This window comes from Spea bombifrons, chromosome 1 (assembly GCF_027358695.1).
Source record: "Spea bombifrons isolate aSpeBom1 chromosome 1, aSpeBom1.2.pri, whole genome shotgun sequence".
NCBI lineage: Eukaryota > Metazoa > Chordata > Amphibia > Anura > Pelobatidae > Spea > Spea bombifrons.
This window is the reverse complement of record NC_071087.1, coordinates 64,561,025-64,579,900: the sequence shown is the minus strand read 5'-3', so window position 1 is coordinate 64,579,900 and position 18,876 is coordinate 64,561,025. Positions and strand designations below refer to the sequence as shown.

Below are 18,876 nucleotides of genomic sequence, written 5' to 3'. Positions count from 1 at the left end.
TGTCCGGTGGGTAAGAAAAGCACACACATCTGGCCACCTACGTGATGTAAAAGAAAACGTGATTCATCAGACCAAGCCACCTTCTTCCATTGCTCCATGGTCCAGTTCTTATGCTCACGTGCCCACTGCTTTGGCAGTGGACAGGGGTCAGCATGGGTACCCTGACTGGTCTGTGGCTATGCAGCCCCATACGGAACAAACTGGAATGCATTGTGGGTTCCCATACCTTTCTATCAGAACAGGCATTTTTTTTTCAGCAATTTGAGCTTCAGTAGCTCGTCTGTTGGATTTGAATACATGGGCCAGACTTCCCCCCACGTGCATCAATGAGGCTTTGCCACCCACGACCTCATCCTTGGAACACTTTTGATAAGTACTGACTACTGCAGACCAGAAATACCCCACAAGAGGTGCAGTTTGTCAGTTGCCTATTTTTCCTGCTTCTAACACATCAACTTTGTGGATGAACCGTTCACTAGCTGCTTAATATATCCCAGGTACCATGATAACAAGATTATCCGTGTTATTCACTTCACCTGTCAGTGGTCATAATGTTATGGCTGATCGGTGTATGTAAAAGTAAATGTAAAGGGACCAATGGTGTCACATGGCTTGGCTGCGCAGCCATACCCAGTCAAAACACTGCAAAGTGTATGAAAAGGTGCATTATCAACCTACAAAAAGTTGTATTTCATGTATGTATGTGTTGGTACTTGCACTAAAAAATAGTAAGTGATTTTGCATCTGGAACAGAAATAAAGGCCCATATTACAATGTATATACACTATTAAGCTGCATTTTTTGTGGTAACACAAAAAGAGTAAAATACTGCATTCAGTTGGCCACACTGCCCATGATAGCATGGGGATTACATTGGGGCACATCTGTCTTGCCAAGATTTCCTGCACTACTTCCAGTCAAAGTAAAGACAGACGTTACATTTCTTATAATAAAAAAACATAACTTTTTCCTGTGGAGTAATCATGGTAGCTGCCAAGCCAGGGGTCCAGAACATGGTCATAACTGGAATGTGCATTTTGTTTCCTTAGAATTATTAAGTTGACACATTTTTATAAGTGCCTACCCTGCATTATATTATATACAGTCACCTACATGGCCTGCACATTGCCACACATGGAGAAATAATGCATGTCTGTTCCTAAGTAAATTGCAAGCCTGATCAGGCCCTTCCGGAGGGAAAAATCTGACTAGCACACAAAGGATTAAACTACAAGAACGGTAAAGCAGGCAGGGTTTTTTCTTTTTAATTTAATCTAAATTCTTTTGTGTTATTAAAGAAACTTGTTCAAACGTACAGGACATCTACAATTGAAAGTTTATTTGTTCAAATACACCAAAGGAGCGGCAAGCACTTTCTTGACAAATATACAGAAAAAAGTACATTACTTTAATGTTATGGCATACACGCATAAAGGTCAGATTTCTCCAGTATTTTTGAATAACAGAAAAAAAAAATACAGTGGAAGGGCAGCTTTTTTTCTTCTTAAAAATAACTCCAAACGGTATATGTCATGCCAGCTGAACACTACAACTAAAATTTACAAAGTTGGTGCAAAAAAGGGATAAAGGCCTTGCAAGTTACCCTTTACTGATTGGACAGTTCAAAAGGAAACATGACTTACAAATACAGCAGGCAAACACTAATGGACTGGCTATGATTCTCTGTTCTGAACTGCAGTCTTAGATGTGAAATGCTTTATCAACAGTATGGCACGTTTTGGTCCATGATGTTTCTAAGCCTTTTTGTTTGGAGTAGGATTAAAAGGATTTTGGAAAGATGGATGTTTGTGTTTGTGTTTTGGACCTGGGTGGAAAGGGGGAGGTAAAGCAAATTCCAATATTATATTACCATTTCCTTTCGTGTATGTTTTATTACACATGTGCATGTCTATATACATGCCCACATGTGTTTAAATGCAAAGTATAATTGCACATATGAAGGCAATGTGTAAATTTTGCTTATAGGAAATAGTCAGGAGTGCGTCGAGTGACATGCGGCTCTCCACGGCGAGGGGCTGGGTCAAACTGAAGGCTGCGAAGGAGAAAAAAAAAAAATTCATTCAGCTAGTATTTTTCAGAATTATGTAAATAAAATACAGTAAGCAATACCAGCTTTAAGACTTGTAACGCTTAATTTCCAGATTGGGTTGGTTTACAAAAGGGTAACAGAGTACCAAATTATTTATGTATCGAGATCCAGACCCTTTAATACACAGTCACTTTATTTTACCCTTTTTGGATCTAGATGCATAGACAGATTTACCAGAATGCTCTCTATGCATTTGTGCCGTTTCCTCACCTCACAGCTCTTTTTCTTACAGGAGATGTGAATTCTTGCTGCCTGCCATCTCTAGTGCTGCCTCAACCAAAAATTAAATTTTTCTAATAAGATCCTACCCACACATACTGTGCTCTCACTAATTGCAATGGGAGAATTTTCCAGCCAGTGATTTGCTTATTAAGTAGCACTTTTTCCATTACAGTAGGAAAAACCTGAATTAGCAGATCAGAGTAGTCCTGCCCACAAGGGTACTCTACAAATAAAATGCGAGGAAATTTTCTTCTCCACAAGGCAACCAAAAACTACTGAAGTGGTTCTCTTTTCCTGAGTCTTCTCTGTGAGGTGTGATTGAAATCCTTCAAGTCACAATGAGGGATTTGCCTATACACTTGAGGAGAACCAACAGGTTCCCAGTCGAAAATATGCATACGTATTATTGACAGTTTATATGGCACTTTTCTCCCAGTGAGACTCGACTGCTTTTAGCGCGCTCTCCCAGAATCACCCTAATCGGCAGCGGAGTAATAGATATTACCCATTTAATCAGCCTTGGAAGGATAAAGGGCTGCCCCTGCCAGGATTTGAACCTGTGCCCCTGATGTCTGAACAGGCTTTACAGTCAGGGCATTTAGGAACATTGCTATCTTGAGAAGAGCTAGGCTGATGTTCAAGATTAGGAGGGAAGAGATTACTTCTATCCATCAAGGTTTCAGGTGACGTAAGGATTTTCAAAAGATTCACAATTCAAAAGCATAAGCTATCAAAGCAATATGATTACCAGAAATTAACTTACAAGGAATATTTTAGGGTGTCGTCCAATTCCATTATAGCTGCCTGATTTCCACAACGATAGCAATAATTAGGTGCGCTGAAAATAGTAACCACGTTTCTGTCATGACACCAGTTGTAACCCTGTATGTGAGTAATAAGAAAAAAAAAAAAAACAGTAAATGTTAACCTTCCATTAAAGGTTAGTAAGTGGATCTACTGATTTGTGTATTGTATAAAAGCTGACAACTCTCATAACTGCACCCATTCTAAAGGGGCCACCACAGCAAGATCTTTGTTAAAGAACGTAGTTGATATAGTGGAGCCGACATTCTCTTTGCTGAAATTCAGTGTTTAATCACTACATAATAACTACGCTTTGCAGCATTCAAGCTTATTTATGGTCCAGAAAGCTCACATCAATAATCAATACATGGCCTATGATTTTAGGCCAGGTACAACTGCAAAGCACAACTATTACTTTGTGTTAGAGGAAAATAATATTTACTTCTCTAAATAGCATGCATTGCACATCACATGGAAATGAAACAAACGTCTCTGTTTTATATATACATATATTATGTTCCAAAATACCTCCATTACAAGCTGATGGGCACGGGAGACCAAGGTGAGGCCATTGGCATGGTTAAAGGTCTCAGATATATCCTGTCCGAATGTGTAGCCAGCACCACGTGGTGAAATACCCCATCCTCCACGATCATCTGGATCTGACCACAAAAGATCACACATTGGACCCTAGAAAGAAGCACATTTTTGAAGCATTTTTTTTTTGGTGAAAAGCACTGGTGATTTAATACATAATTTCTTATGAACACTGACAGAACTTTCTTTTAACAAGAATACAGAATGTGTGCACTACAAACTGAGATGTAAGATACTACATTTCAATAAACGTATGTACAATGAAGGATTCTTCTGAAGTCATTTGGAAGTATTCATTGAAAGGGTCCATTCTATCTACTTTGTCCAAAATACATACGCATTCATAACAGTGTATGCTATGATATGATTATCTTTCTACATTGCATCGTTTATTAATCCTTAAAGAAGACCATTTTAACCCCTTCAGGACCGACGTTGGCAAACTGCGTCTTCCCGTGAAGACCGCAGTTTTTCTGTAAATATTTAAATTCCGTGCCCGTGATTCGCTTCAAAGCGATCACGTGCACGGAATTGAGGGGGACTGGCTGGTATGGATCGCTGGGGACACCATCGATGACGTACCTGGTACGTCCCGGTCTGCCGGTGACCTTTGACCAGGAAGTACCAGGTACGTCCTGGTCTTGAAGAGGTTAAACACAATCAGGTTATTATGTATTTACTAAACTTGAAGCAGTAAGAGCAATATTTTGTATTTGGGAAAATAGATAGATGGAGATAAATCTTATCAGTCTTTATCATTCTCCTTGACTCCTGTACTGCTGCCTGTGTCTTACATAGATGTTTTGTGGTTAGTATTGCTTTTGACTTGATAGAGGGAGGTTGCAGTACTATCCCAAACCACGCACACATACATACATATATTAACACACAAATATATATATATATATATATATATATATATATATATATATATACACACACACACACACATATATATATATACACACACATACTGTAACTAGCATATAATCATTAAGTTTCTCTTATATTAAGACGGGCCATGCGGACATCAACAAGTAATGTAGACTATTGTGCATCATTGAAACAATGTACAAAACATGCTTAAAGAAACAAAACAAACAACATCATGGATACCAAAAAGCACTTTTTTTAGGCATCAAATAAGAATTTCTAATTAGCTGAAAGTTTGGAGATAAAAATGCAAGTCAAAACAATAGTATTTCTTCAAGTATCATTTCATGCAGGTCTGCTTCTTCTTGTTAAAGAAATCTTCAAGATGCTACTGCAATCAACGTTTTAAAATGATCAGAGTACTCTTAGTTGTGTGTCATTACTATAGGGTAGAAATCAAGCCCAGGAGAAAATATATAGATGATAATCACACACATATATTGCAGGGTCAGCAGTTCCAAAAGCTTGGAAGGTTGGTGCAATAATGTCTTACTGATATATTAATTATTCAGCATATTCATAGAACACCTAATTATGTACCTCATGTGGAACTTCCTGTAAGCGATCCAATGCTCTAATATGATCCAGCGTATCTATCGATGGAGAGAGACCTCCATGGAGACAGAAAATCTACAAGTAAATAAACAAAAAATGTTTTAAAGCATGCAAAAATACATTTGTTTTTGTGGTATTTGTTTGAATACTTATCTGTCAGACCAACAAGATTGGTGTTGAAAATACTACTATGTTCTACCAAAACATGTTTATAAATGAAATGTTGCTTGGACTTCACCATTCTCTAAAGGACGCCATGCACAATTTTGTTTTACTTCAAAGTTCATACATATACCTGGCTCTGCCATTGTGGCAGTTGTTCTTCACCACCCATACATAATTCAATTTCAAATACTTAAAATGATAAATATTTAATCTACAGGCTGTGATTAAATGATGCCATTCAGGTCTGGGTAGCAAATAGTTGAAGTTGTAAAAGCAATAAAGGTTTTGCACTTTTTTCTACTTTGATCAACTGTCCACATTTTGCATCACACGCGTAAACCATATATTCAAGTTTTTCTTTAAGGGGTATATTCACTGAAGATGGAATTCATTGCAATGTTAACAGGTATAACTATTCATTTACAAAGGCCCAAACCCAGTAATTGCCTTCTGCTATAAATAATTGATTGCCCTTGCATATTGCATAGTTAACGTGGGGAGATTTCTTAAAAGGCACCTTACTGACTGAATTATGATGGTAGACTCAGAGCTTTTTGTAGAAGAAACTTTGCTGGGTCAGTACTTTGCAATGCACATACCACTGTTCATTTCAGGTTATACATAAAACATGTCCACATAGCAACCAAGAAACGCTCCTTGCTAAATGGGCTATCCCATTGGTTGCTATGGTGATATTAGTGCTTTTCAAAACTATACTCTTTTTATACATAACCAATTTCAAAGACATCTACAATGCACCATATAGCAAAAACAATAATGTTTCTACCACATTAAGGTAAAATGTGGTATCTCTTATACTCTACACTATTTTTTTTTAACTTTTTATTGGGGGAAATATTTTTTCTTTTTATTATTTAATAGTTAGATTTTATAGGAAATATTTTGAATACTAACCTGACCATCCACTAAAGCTGTTAATGGCAGGTAGTCAAACAGATCTGTGAAGTATTTCCATACATTTGCATTTCCATATTTTCGTAGGCACTCATCATAAAAACCATAAACTTGAGTGATTTGTCGACTCTCGTGATTGCCTCTTAATATTGTAATACGCTCTGGATAACGCACCTTGAGAAAATAAAGAAAAAAAATAAAAAGGTTTAGGTTCAGTTAACATGCTTGACATCTCAAGATAATATTCAGAGACCCAACCATTCTGTAAAAGTAAACCAATTCAAGTTACCAGTATTAAAACACAACTAATGATTTTACAGATAAGAACCATTTAGCCCATCTAGTCTGCCTATTTTTTCCCTGCTTTTAAGGCTCAAACGTCGTGAAGGACTGATGTCTTATTGCTATGTAAATACAATTTTTCTTTTTATATAATCCCCCCACAAATGTAACACCAGCAATCTCAACATCTCAGTCTGCACATGGAACTTTGCAGCCAGTGTGTAGCATTAAAAAATAATTCATAAGGAAGCACCTATTTATCTAGGTAAATGAGTGATCAAAAATTGCCAGTAGACACTACTTGGTTGCCAATAATTTACCAGGCGCATGTAGCCTATTTTTCTTAATGGATCTGTTAAAAGTATTAGGAGGTATTTCTTACCTTTAACGCTACAAGAAGAGTTACCGTTTCTACTGAGTAATAGCCTCTATCAACATAATCTCCCATGAACAAATAGTTGGTATCTGGGGATTTTCCACCAATTCTGAAGAGTTCCATAAGGTCATGAAATTGGCCGTGAACATCTCCGCACACAGTGACAGGGCAGCGGACATCTTGCACATTGGATTCCTTTGTGAGGATTTCTTTAGCCTGTTGAAGGATATTACAAATTGAAGTTGGAGGAACACAGATTCCTTAAAACAAAAGTAAAAAACTAAAAAAAACACAAATACCATAAAATCTTGGTTATAATACACACATAATATGCGCCTAGTTTCATATAGTGTGGCAATTCTTTGCACCTACCTGCCTTTGTTTTATTTGTAGCTCCCGCTCCCCTCTTGCTGGTTTTAGAAAAGGATTACCACACAAATGCATACACAAGGAGTTAACATTTGCACACACTTTAGAGAAAGTGTTAGAACATGCAGGGAAGTGGCTAAAATAGTAGTAGGAAAAGGTTAACGCATTCAAAAGTTAAAAAAACAAAACAAACAAAAAAAAAACTGTATTGTATGTTTGTACCCGCAGTCAGGTATATGCAAAAGGCCACAGTGAGATACTAGTGTGCCTCACTGACCAGATATTCAGTCTGTGCCTAGTCTGATGCTTTTTAGCTTGGGTATAATATGTACCCTTATTTCATGAATTTTGGAAAAAGGGGAAACATTTTACATTACTTGGTTCCAATTGCCTAATCCAAATAAATGTGGTGTTCTTACACCAAAGCCTAATGTAAAACAAAACAAAAAAAAAAAAGTTCACTTAATATTTTAAAAAGCAAAAAGGAAACGTTGGGATTTTTCAAAAACTATGCATCATGCCTTCATTTTCTGATGGTTTTTATTTCCATTTTGTTAAAAAGTTCAACGCAAGGAGTCTGAATGGAATGAAATCAGCGGTTACACTTTCCGTGCATGCAACACATTGTGGACTCGTTAACCGGCATGCTCTGGCAACATATAACGTTCTTATAGACCGATGTATTTAAACATTTGGTTTGAGAAACAACTTTACTCAATGGATACAGTTGAAAATGAACTCTCCAGGAGACCAAGGGACTCAATCTTGACACGTCAGCAAATTTTAGATAATATCCTTGCTTCTATTTTGCTAGCTAGCCTCTATTTTGGAGAACACATGTAAGTGCAGTCTCAGGTCACATAATTAAGCTAGATACTCATCTAATTAAAAACAAGAAACTACTCAAACTTTATATTTTACGAAAAAAAATGTGAAAAGGTGCAAGGTCTCCAAATGCGTCAGTCATCAAGGAAATAAAAACTGAACAGCAGCTAGCTATTGAAGCTATATCAACCAAAATGAAACAAAAATGTTTCAAAGTCTTAGTCAAAGTCAAAGTCTTAACCAACAAAAAAAACATTAAATTCCATTATAATTAAATACAGATAATAAACTGTGTATGGGTCCCCATAAGCTTGCATTCAGATACTTTTACCGAAACCTATACAATATTCCTTACCAAGAAAAGGATAGAAAAGTAATTCAAAAGTAATTAACGGGCCGAAATGAAATAAATCCTCTGGCTCAGATGGTGTCTCCAACCTTTTTCTATTAAAAAAAAAAAAAAAAAAAAAAAGGCTAACACTGCGCTTCATTTGACAGAGGTCTTTAGCAAAATCATAGTCTAGGAAATGTCCATTGAGGATGATGAAAGCTGCAATAATTCCCATCCATAAAAATTTACCAGTTACAAAACTGAATTACAAACGAACAACAGATTTCAATGCTTGTTCTCTCTTTTCGGACGCAGAGAAGGCCTTTGACAGTATTAATTGGACCTTCTGGGAAGAAGTTTGAAGTTGAAAGTCTGCCTGAGTCTGTCATGGCCTTAAATAATAGGTAAAGGGCTTAACTCTGAGGGGTTCAATATAAGGAATGGAACAAGGCAAGACTTCCCTTAATGCTCTTATTGTATTTATTGACCCTTGAAACTTTGCTATACATTATTCAGTAAGATAATACCCCCAAAAAAATCAAGGACATAATACACACACATACATATAAATTTCTCACTCCTTCTTAAAGACTCGCTTGGATAACTTGGAGAATGGAAAGGTCTATTCATTTCATGGCTGGGAATAACGAATGCCATAAAGCAGGGCTCAACAAATCCCAGGCGACAGGTCGCCATGGCGACTGATAATTTTATCCTGGTGCCTAGGTGTTTGTGAGCCAAACCGGTTGTCGAAACATCTTCGGCAAAATGCCAAAATAAAAAAAGTACCGAAAATAATCTCGCAGGGGCCGCATTGCTTAACTGTGTGTTGCTCTTACTGTGCAAGCAGCGTCTCTTGCACATGCCACAGGAAACCAGGAGTCACATGAATTCATCTCACATCACATGTCTGCTCCATTCCTCCTCCAAGTGGGCGGGACAAGAGAAGTTCGTGCAGAGAGAGAGAAGCAGCAGGGCCCCTATGGAAGTCTGCGTGTGAGAGCGCTGCAGTGCTGGTAAGGGGGTGTATGAATGAGTATATGAATGAGTGTGTGCGATAGCATGGTTGTGTAAGTGGGGGCTCTAAGTGATGTACAGCATCAGCAAGCCAGGTTTCAGCATGTACTCCTATCATGCCAAGTCAGACAGTACATGCTGGAACCTGGGAATGTCTGGGCAGGGCTTTGATTGTGGTTAACAATCAATAACGAAAGCAGTCGATTTTCATTATGGATTAGTCGAATGAACGATTCGTTGTTAAGCTGACGGCTGACTTTTCTGCTACTTGGAGCGAGTACAATATGCGTTGCTGGGTCAAGGTGCTGGGGGCAGGGCGCGAGGGCAAGGCGCAAGTGCTGGGCAAAAAAAGCCCTGGCTCCTAACTTTTTTTTAGCTGGCTCCTAGATTTAAAACAAATTTGTCAAGCCCTGCCATAAAAGGCATATTTGCAAGATGGCTCTCTCTCTTATGCATGATCCCCTTGTAAGTATCTAGAAACCGGGTACAATTTTTTTTTCAAAGCATGATCAAAAAAGATTTATCTGTCTACATAATAAACCAAGAATGTCAAAATAGATTGCTCTACACAAATAGGAAACAAGGTGGCCTAGCAATTCCCAATCTAGCTAGGTATGCCCAAGACAATCTCTTGATGTATGCACAAAAATTTTAGACTAATGTAAACACGTAGACTGGTATTATATTGAGCAAAAGATAACAAGTCTGTCAAACCTAGAATACCTAGATTAGGATTTTGAATAGGGGGGCTAAATTCTCTAATACCGAGGAAGCATGGCTTCGATTTAAAAAAATAAGTCACTGAAAGAAATAAGTCATTTAAGGCTTTCCAACACTAAAATATCTGGTTTACTATCTGATGGGTAATTGAAGTAATTTGTACAAATGTCCAATGGATTTAATTTAGCTTCTGAAGAACAGTTTTCCATCCCAATGATTAAAAGTAATTTATTTACTTCTGAAATCAAATACTCAAGTTTTTCTAATAAACTAGGAAAGGAGATCCTAGGAAAATGGTATTCCGCCCTGCAGATTCTGAAGAGTACCCTTTTTTACTCTCGATTGCGATCCCTGGCAAAGAGAGATGAATGTGTGCATGGTTGTGCGTCTCCACTATGTAGAAATGTAAAACAAATGTGGTGGTCATGCAAAAAGGATACTCCTAACGAGGGAAAAATATTTTGTATTATCTGGGAACTGACAATGACTATACTATCCCCCAGCTGACTTGGGCTCTCCTCCATGCCAACATTGGCGGGCTCTCCCGAATAGTATTATTGTAGATTTGCCAACACTTTGCGTCCTAGCTATCAAAATTTGCATAGCTAAAATGTCAAAGGATAGCCAACATATCCCTTTAAGTATAATCAAGCAGAAAATCCTGGCATAGATCCATTTTATCTGTGAGACATTTAGCATGATTGAGCCTCACGGTTTTGCAAAAATGTTTTAAAGGATTTCACATAAATTTTTTTATGCATTATAGGTGGCCAGCTAAGCTGTTCTTGCATATCTCCTGCAAACTCCCTTTTAAATATCTGACATGTAATTATCCTTGCAGTGTTTGTACCGCATAGACAGATCAATAACTGTGTCAGCCAATACTGAATTCATATTCCAGTAAATATAGTTTATTGCGTAAATTTGAAGACAACTTATACTATAGAACTCAAATGCTTCTTAGCACGACAATGGATATAAAGTTCATAAACGGTTTTAGGTGAGAGACAAAGATCATAAGACTTCATTGTTACCCTCAGTTTAAAATGTTTTGTATCTTCGCTTAATGTTCTCTCAAAATGCCTATGTTTTTTTAAATTGTGTATACTTTTACCTAGTCAAATATATTGGTACACCTGACCATTAAATCATGCTCTAAAGACATTAATAAGTAGTTGGTCCCCCTTTGCAGAATATCAGCTTCCACGCTTCTTGGAAGGCTATCCACAAGATTTTGTAGTGTTTCTGTAGGAAATGTTGCCCTTTCATCCAGTAAAGCATTTGTGAGGTCAGGCACCGATGTTGGATGAGAAGGCCTGGCTTGCAATCTCCGTTCCACTTCATCCCAAAGTTTTTCAATGAGGTTGAGGTCAGGGCTCTGTTTGGGCCAGTCAAGTTGTCAAATGTTTTGGTATGCTAAACCAAAAAGTTTTCCCAAACCTGTGAAAAACAGCCCCATACCATTATCCCTCCTTTACCAAACTTTACAGTTGGCACAATGTAGTCTGGCAGGTAACGTTCTCCCAGCACCTGATAAACCCAGATGCGTGATGCGTCACTCCATATAACACCTTTCCTCTGTTCCAGAGTCCAGTAGCGGGGTGCTTTTTAACACCACTCGATCAGACGCTTGGCATTGTCCTTGGTGATCTAAGGCTTGCATGCAGCAGCTCTGCCAGGAAACCCATTCCATGAAGCACCCGTCACACAGTTTTTGTGCTGATAATTCAATAATTAAGAGGTGTGTTCCAGTACGTTTGTCCATATAGTGTAAATACATATAGTATGTGCAAAAGTATCTGTATATGTGACCATAACACCTGCAAGGGCAGGACAAGTATGCAAAGCTCCCCATAGGTGTTCCTATTCATACCAAAAGTGTTCAACACTGTTAAGATCAGCGCTGCGTGCAGGTCAATCAAGCCTCTTCACATCAAACCATGTGTTTATGGACCTTGCATGTCTTTGTATAATAAAGTCCATTCACTACAGAGCCCCAAACTGCATCTAGAAGAAACATCGCAAGCACTGTGCGCTGGGAGCTTCGTGAAATGTGTTTCCATGGCTGAGCAGCTGTAAACAAGCCAAAGATCACCATGCACAATACCAAGGGACAGCTGGAGTGATGTAAAGCACACCACCACAGGACTTCCACAGCAGTGGAAATGTATTCTCTCGTGTGATGAATCATTCTTAACAATCTGTAAATCTGATAAACGAACCCAGATTTGTCAGATGCCAGGAGATTAAGGAGAATGCTACCTACTGGAATGCACAGTGCCTAAAGGAAGAAGTGGTTATGTATCTTTTTGTAAAGTTTGGTGAATGAGGCATGATGGTCTCATAGTGGATGTTTTTTCAGTATTTGGGCAAGGCTTCTCAGTTTCAGTGAAGAGTAATGTTAACCCTACATTATACAAAGACATTTTAAGACAATGCTTCTAAATTTGTGGCATCAGTTTGGGGAAGCATGACAGTGCCCCTGTGCAGTCCATAAAGACATGGTGTCACAAGTTTAGTGTGAAGGAACTCAAGTGGTCCGCACAAAATCCTAGCCTTAACCCCACAGAACGCTTTTTGCATGAATTGAAATGCCGATTCCCCCCAACATCAGTGGCTGAGCCGACAGCTGCTTTTTTGGCTTAATGGGGACAAATTGCTACATCTGGCACTCAAAGGGTTTAAAAGACTTTCATATCCTGATTTTTTTTTACAAGGTTCTTGAAGGAAACTTAAATTAGCAGAATCCCAGAAAGAAACAATGCTCATCTCCTGTGCAAACTGCATCAGATACACTATCACAAGCAAAGTTATGGATTCCATTTTGTACGTGTTTCGGAATAATACTTCTAAACAAATGACACATAGATTTGCATCTTTTGTTGATAAACATGTTTCTACTAAAAAAAAAAAAACTTGAATTTACTTGTATAATACGTTACCCCGTACTGTCCATATGTGATAATGGGAAAGGATTAGAAAAGAACGAAAGAATAAAAAATTACACAGTCAATGCATACTGATTTGGGACATATTACATGTAAAATATGCTAATTACATTAGCTTGGAGAGGGAAGAAAATTACCAAGCAGCATCTGGCATTTTGTGTTGTCATGGAGCTCAACAAACTGCCTTAATCTATAAATATATTTGAACCCACACACAATTTTAGTGCAAAAAAATAAAAGGGGGGTTGACAGACATATTAGCTGGTCTCCTACTGATTTTAAGTATTCTTTTTCAAACATTCTCTGACTTTCTGCCCTGGACTGCAGGCAATACCCAACGTCTTCTCGGGCTAGGGGGTGTCTGATCTCTGTATGAAGAGACCATGTATTTTCTATTTCAAATTTAAGTCTGTAACATTACCAGCTATGAGATTATCAACAAAAAGCTTAATACCATTCCTGGTCAAAAGCCACCAACCAGGAATTTATACTACAGCTGAGTGCTCATGTAGAATGACTGCTACTTTCAGGTTACAGCATTGATTTATACTGTATGGATTGTAACATGATAATTTATCCTATGGGCAAAGTCACATCGTGGCTGCACCCATTCCTTTGCGGTTAATAATGGACATATTTATTGATGAAGAAAAAAAGACAGTACAGCCACAACACTGGGTGTACAATAAAAGTATGTATTTCACGAAGAAAATGACCAATGGTCTATGTTTTTGTAATGTGTTATCAGTAAAAATCAGTTTAGCTTAAGTCAGCACATTAACTGTTGTGCGTCAGCTTAGCGCTTTTCACCAAATTTGTCTTTGTCTTTCTAGTCATGTTAGTAGCAGAAAATGCCTTTGTAGAGTTCCAAAATGCAAGTTTATCTTTCATGGTATTCCCATCATTAACATGCCTAACAAAACATTACACACTAGTCAAGAGGAAATTACTACTACTCCTGGTTATGTGCATTGTACTTTTATCAACAATTTATGCAGCACTTACGGTACATACTTTCAAACGGTATGACAATTGACAGGCTAAGACAAACTGATACATCAGGTAAAGCAGGTCCTCCCTGCAATCTTACGTATGTGTTTGGTCCTGAAAGGGTTAAATAGCATGTGAGCATTAGCCCATGTTTAATAGCAAGACATGGGTGGAGGTGTAAAGGGACTGACATGGTTTTATGACACATTGTAAAGCTGTTTACTGTCTTTCCAGCAAGTTGTGAAGCAAAATCTTTTATTCTCCGATACAGACTTTGGGACTGCATTGTCCGAAATGTCTTGATATTTCCCCTTCAGCATACCAAGACAAAGCAAGGTCCATAAAGACAGGGTTTAATGAGTTTGGTGTGGAAGAACTTGACTGGCCCGCAAAGAGCACTAAAACACAACCTCATTGAACACCTTTGGGATTAACTGGAATGGAGATTGTGAGCCAGGCCTTCTCATCCAACACCAGTGCCTGACCTCACAAAAGCTTTACTGGATAACTGGGCAGAAACACTACAACGTCTTGTGAAAAGCCTTCCCAGAAGTAGGAATCAGTTTAGCTCAAGTCAGCATATTAACTGTTGCGCGTCAGCTTAGCGCTTTTCGCCATCAAATTTGTCTTTCTAGTCATGTTAGTAGCAGAAAATGCCTTTGTAGAGTTCCAAAATGCAAGTTTATCTTTCACGGTATTCCCATCATTAACATGCCCAACAAAACATTACAATTTACTGGCCAATTAAAAAAGACACTAGTCAAGAGGAAATTATTACTAGTCCTGGTTATGTACATTGAGGATTTTATAATATACCATTATAATGAACCGTACTGGCTTTCATAATGCCTATAAACCCTCTGATCCCATTGAAGATTACTAAATATAATTTAAGCATATCTCAAATCCAAGTTCAAGACCCTTGCTAGCAAAGCTGCTTACTACCAAATTCTTAAGGGTATTGTCAACAGAGGACTTTAATCATTTTTTTTTTTATAAATATGGATCATTTAATTAAAGATGCTTCGAAATAACTGAAAGGAACAAGGAGATCTAATTTTGGAAAAATACTTGATGACAGTGTGCCTTTTAATAGCAATTAGCACAAATATGAGAATACAATAAACACTCTTAAGAAAAGACAATGCAAACAGCACAACAGTAAACACAATTTAGGAAAGTTATTGACCAAAGTTGGCAATAGACCTAATAGGAGAGAAGGTGAAAATAAATAATTCAGGATATTAAATGGCCTCATAACCATGAAAGCCAGAGGAATGTTCCTGCTACCTGGATCATTACCACTGGGTGCTATGGTGATAAGACTGCATTTCAAGCATTCGTACTAAAATCACTTTTTATACACAGTCCTGACTATGTGATATTAGGATAGTATGGAAGGAGAGCTACACTGGTTACTTCTATGGTACAACAAATATTATAACCCCGTCATATTCAGCAGTGCTGTACAACGGATAAAACACCCTAACATCACTGGCCATATTTCTGTAGTAAGTAGAAGTACAGCTTACTTTCACATACTATATATTATCAAAAATATGCGCTAAAACTAAAGTTTTAAACGACTTCAATTGAATATGTAGCTCTGTGAGTAAAGGTTGAACTCCGGGAACGAGCAAGAAAAGTTTAACAATGTAACCTGTTTGATCGCTTTAAAAAAAGAGTTCTTATTGGTTTAATGCGTTGTACTTGACTACAGATCTGTTTAGGTTTCTCCTTCAGGCACGTTACACCTGCAATACCAGTAAAGTTAAATTTAAGATATGCAGATATTAATAAATGCTGTTCCAATTACACAAAATATTAATTGTACTCCCTTGAATGTAACAAGAGCCTTAGCAGATGTCCTCTTTTATTCTCTATGCTGAAGATTTAACCACAAACTTTTTTCTGTGTAAACAAGCGATCAGTGTCTGCTTTTGTGCCACAGGAGAAGTGTTCCCGTGCAGAGTTTGGGCAATTTTCAAAGCGAAAATGTAGTAATGCTGTGTAAATGTGTAAGTAATCCAAGATACTTTCTGAATAAGAATGTAGAAGTTATTGAGCATATGTAGTGTTTTGTGGAAAATGACATCCAGTGATGAAGAAAGAAAAGTGTGCGTCTTTAAATTAGAGGCAGGTGGTAAGGACAAAACTTTTAGCCTTACACACAAAAAAAATGACCCATCAGAAGATCATGGGACTATGTCAGATGATAAAATTAACTGGGGGGCGGAGGCTGCAAAGACATCACATCCGGACAGGTACCTCCACAGACAGCAATGACAAGGTATCATAATATATAAACACTGCTTGAATGGTGCGATACAACAGCAAATCATTAATATGAGGATGCAGAACTATTATAAACATAAACATAACTTGCAGGGCCTACAAGCAGTGTATATACATCATAAACACAATCAGCGCTGAACTCTTGGCCTGCAGATCAACCAAATGTGTGGCAACCAAGATACCAAAACAAACGCTGATGCCTATAAAGATCTTTAACCAGCAATTCATAATATAATCTATTACAAATCAATATACTGACAACGGCATACACTGTTTTCCATTAATAACCCGATAACTGCCGTCTACTTTATATACATATTTGCATCTTAACAGCTATGTATTGCTTAATTTAAGCATATAGATATTAGCAAAATATGCTATAAAAAGACAGAAACTCACATTACGTCGTTGTTTAAAGGCCTTTTTTTTAATCTGCATAATTAGTACTATATAAGTAACACGTTCCCATTCACCCTTCATACAACGTGCGCAAAATTTGCATTAACAGTCCGCAATAATGTTGGGTGCCGACCAAAACACACATAGATACATATATACATACATACAAATAGAGACAATGCAGGCATTTATAGACGTATCCCACATTTGCCATGTAACTGCCATGTCCCTTGCAGTGAGACCCAGGCCTGTACACAGCGAGCGGCCATGCATACGCGCAAATCGGGAGCGGGTCTCACCTTTTCGCATAGGGTGCGCACTTGGCTCTCGTTGAGTTGCTTGCAGTCATTGAGCTGCTCGATCCACTGGTCCAGCTCTTTTGTAAATGTCTTGTCGTCCATGTCCGGAACCTACCCGGCCACCCCCGGGACACACTGCCACTCACGGTATACCACCCTCCCCTACTCCTGTCACACCTTCCGCCTCCTCAGCAGGGGCTTCTACACAGATAGATTTTGATACACAAACGCGGCGAGTGACGGGGATTGAATATGGAGGAGGAGGCCGCGGTATCGTTCTTCCGTTCCTCCTCCTCATTCAATCTCGTCCTCGCTCCCCCCTTGGTTGGAAGGCGCGCACCGAAGAGGGGAGGGGCAGCGGCGCGCACGGCGACACCAAAACGGAACGCGAGGGTAAACCCGAGGCGCATGAACGTGCGAGGAAAAGGCGTGCACGTCACTACCAAACAAACAAGAGACCAATAGGGAACGCGCGCGGGCGCGCGTTCATGCTACTGATAGCGGCAAAGAAGGTATTCCGCCTCCGCGCGCGCCGGTAGTAGAAGGGAGTGTTTCACACACGTGCACTAATAGTGCTCTAGCGACATCGATTTTTTCTATTCAACCAACTTTATTAACAGCGACTCAGAAATGACATGACACTTGCGTACGTCATATCTTGGTGTGATAGCAAACAACTGTCCTATGGGGTGCAGCACTTTTTGTTTATAGGTGTTAATTCTTGTGCGGTCAAAGTTTTTATTTGTAGGCTTTAATTTTTTTTTTCCGAAACAAAGTTTTATTTGGTTCTTGTGTTGTACACTTGCAGTGCCCAACATTGCATCTTGTTGTATTAATACAAATTTCTGTTGTGGATGTTCTGCTCCTGCTTTGGTTAATTTTGTCATTTTTTCTGAGGCAGTTATGTATTCAGGAGACACACGATTTTTTATACTGTGCCTTGGTCACACATAATATTATATTATATTTCCACAATTTTTTTTCTGTATTTTTAAGGGGTTACATGGGGGGGCTGTGACATCACAAGTACTGATCACTACATTTTAGCAAAGATCAGACATATTTCCTTGTGAGCTGACTTTGCCAACCAAATAGCACATATTATTATGTTATATTTTCTTTATATAACTTCAACAATTTATGCAGCACTTACGGTACATACTTTCAAAAGGTATGACAAAACTAAAATTTACAGGCTAAGACAAACTGATACATTAGGTAAAGTAGGTCCTGTCTGCAAACTTACATATGTGTTTGGTGCTGAAAAGGGTTAAATAGTATGTCAGCATTAGCCCATGTTTCGATAGCAAGACAAGGGTAGAGGTGTAAAGGGACTGACATGGTTTTATGAGACACATTGTAAAGCTGTTTACTGTCTTTCCAGCAAGTTGTGAAGCAAAATCTTTTATTCTCCGATACAGACTTTGGGACTGCATTGTCCAAAATGTCTTGCTATTTCCCCTTCGGCATACCAAGACAAAGCAAGGTCCATAAAGACAGGGTTTAATGAGTTTGGTGTGGAAGAACTTGACTGGCCCGCAAACACCCCTAACCTCAACCCATTGAACACATGGGCGTAGGAACCGGGGGGGGGCGGAGGGGACAGATCCCCCCCAGTAACTCATGCGGGGGGGACCGATAATGAAGAAATCCCCCCCAGGGCCGTAGGAACACCCCCCCAATAGAAACGCTGCAAATGCGGCCCGCAAGACCTCGAGGTGCGG

General features: G+C 38.6%; 1 protein-coding gene across 1 annotated transcript; it reads right to left on the bottom strand.

Annotated features, from left to right (window-relative positions):
* Nucleotides 1-1,317: 1,317 nt before the first annotated feature.
* PPP2CB (protein phosphatase 2 catalytic subunit beta) lies at nucleotides 1,318-17,527 on the bottom strand. The gene is made up of 7 exons (XM_053462800.1): nucleotides 17,153-17,527; nucleotides 6,966-7,175; nucleotides 6,302-6,475; nucleotides 5,207-5,296; nucleotides 3,665-3,826; nucleotides 3,096-3,214; nucleotides 1,318-2,053 (listed from the first exon to the last, which is right to left on the bottom strand). Exons 1-7 carry the CDS (start codon nucleotides 17,252-17,254, stop codon nucleotides 1,981-1,983), a joined length of 930 nt encoding a protein of 309 aa, XP_053318775.1. The 5' UTR covers nucleotides 17,255-17,527; the 3' UTR covers nucleotides 1,318-1,980.
* Nucleotides 17,528-18,876: the final 1,349 nt, after the last annotated feature.

What these genes read in the sequence shown, in the direction of transcription:
- PPP2CB (XM_053462800.1), bottom strand. Translation starts at nt 17,254, where the DNA reads ATGGACGACAAGACATTTACAAAAGAGCTGGACCAGTGGATCGAGCAG. An exon ending in TGCGCACCCTATGCGAAAAG is followed by an intron (nt 7,176 to 17,152) that starts GTGAGACCCGCT and finishes ATCCTTCAACAG; the next exon opens with GCTAAAGAAATCCTCACAAA. An exon ending in CCCATCAGCTTGTAATGGAG is followed by an intron (nt 3,215 to 3,664) that starts GTATTTTGGAAC and finishes ACTCACATACAG; the next exon opens with GGTTACAACTGGTGTCATGA.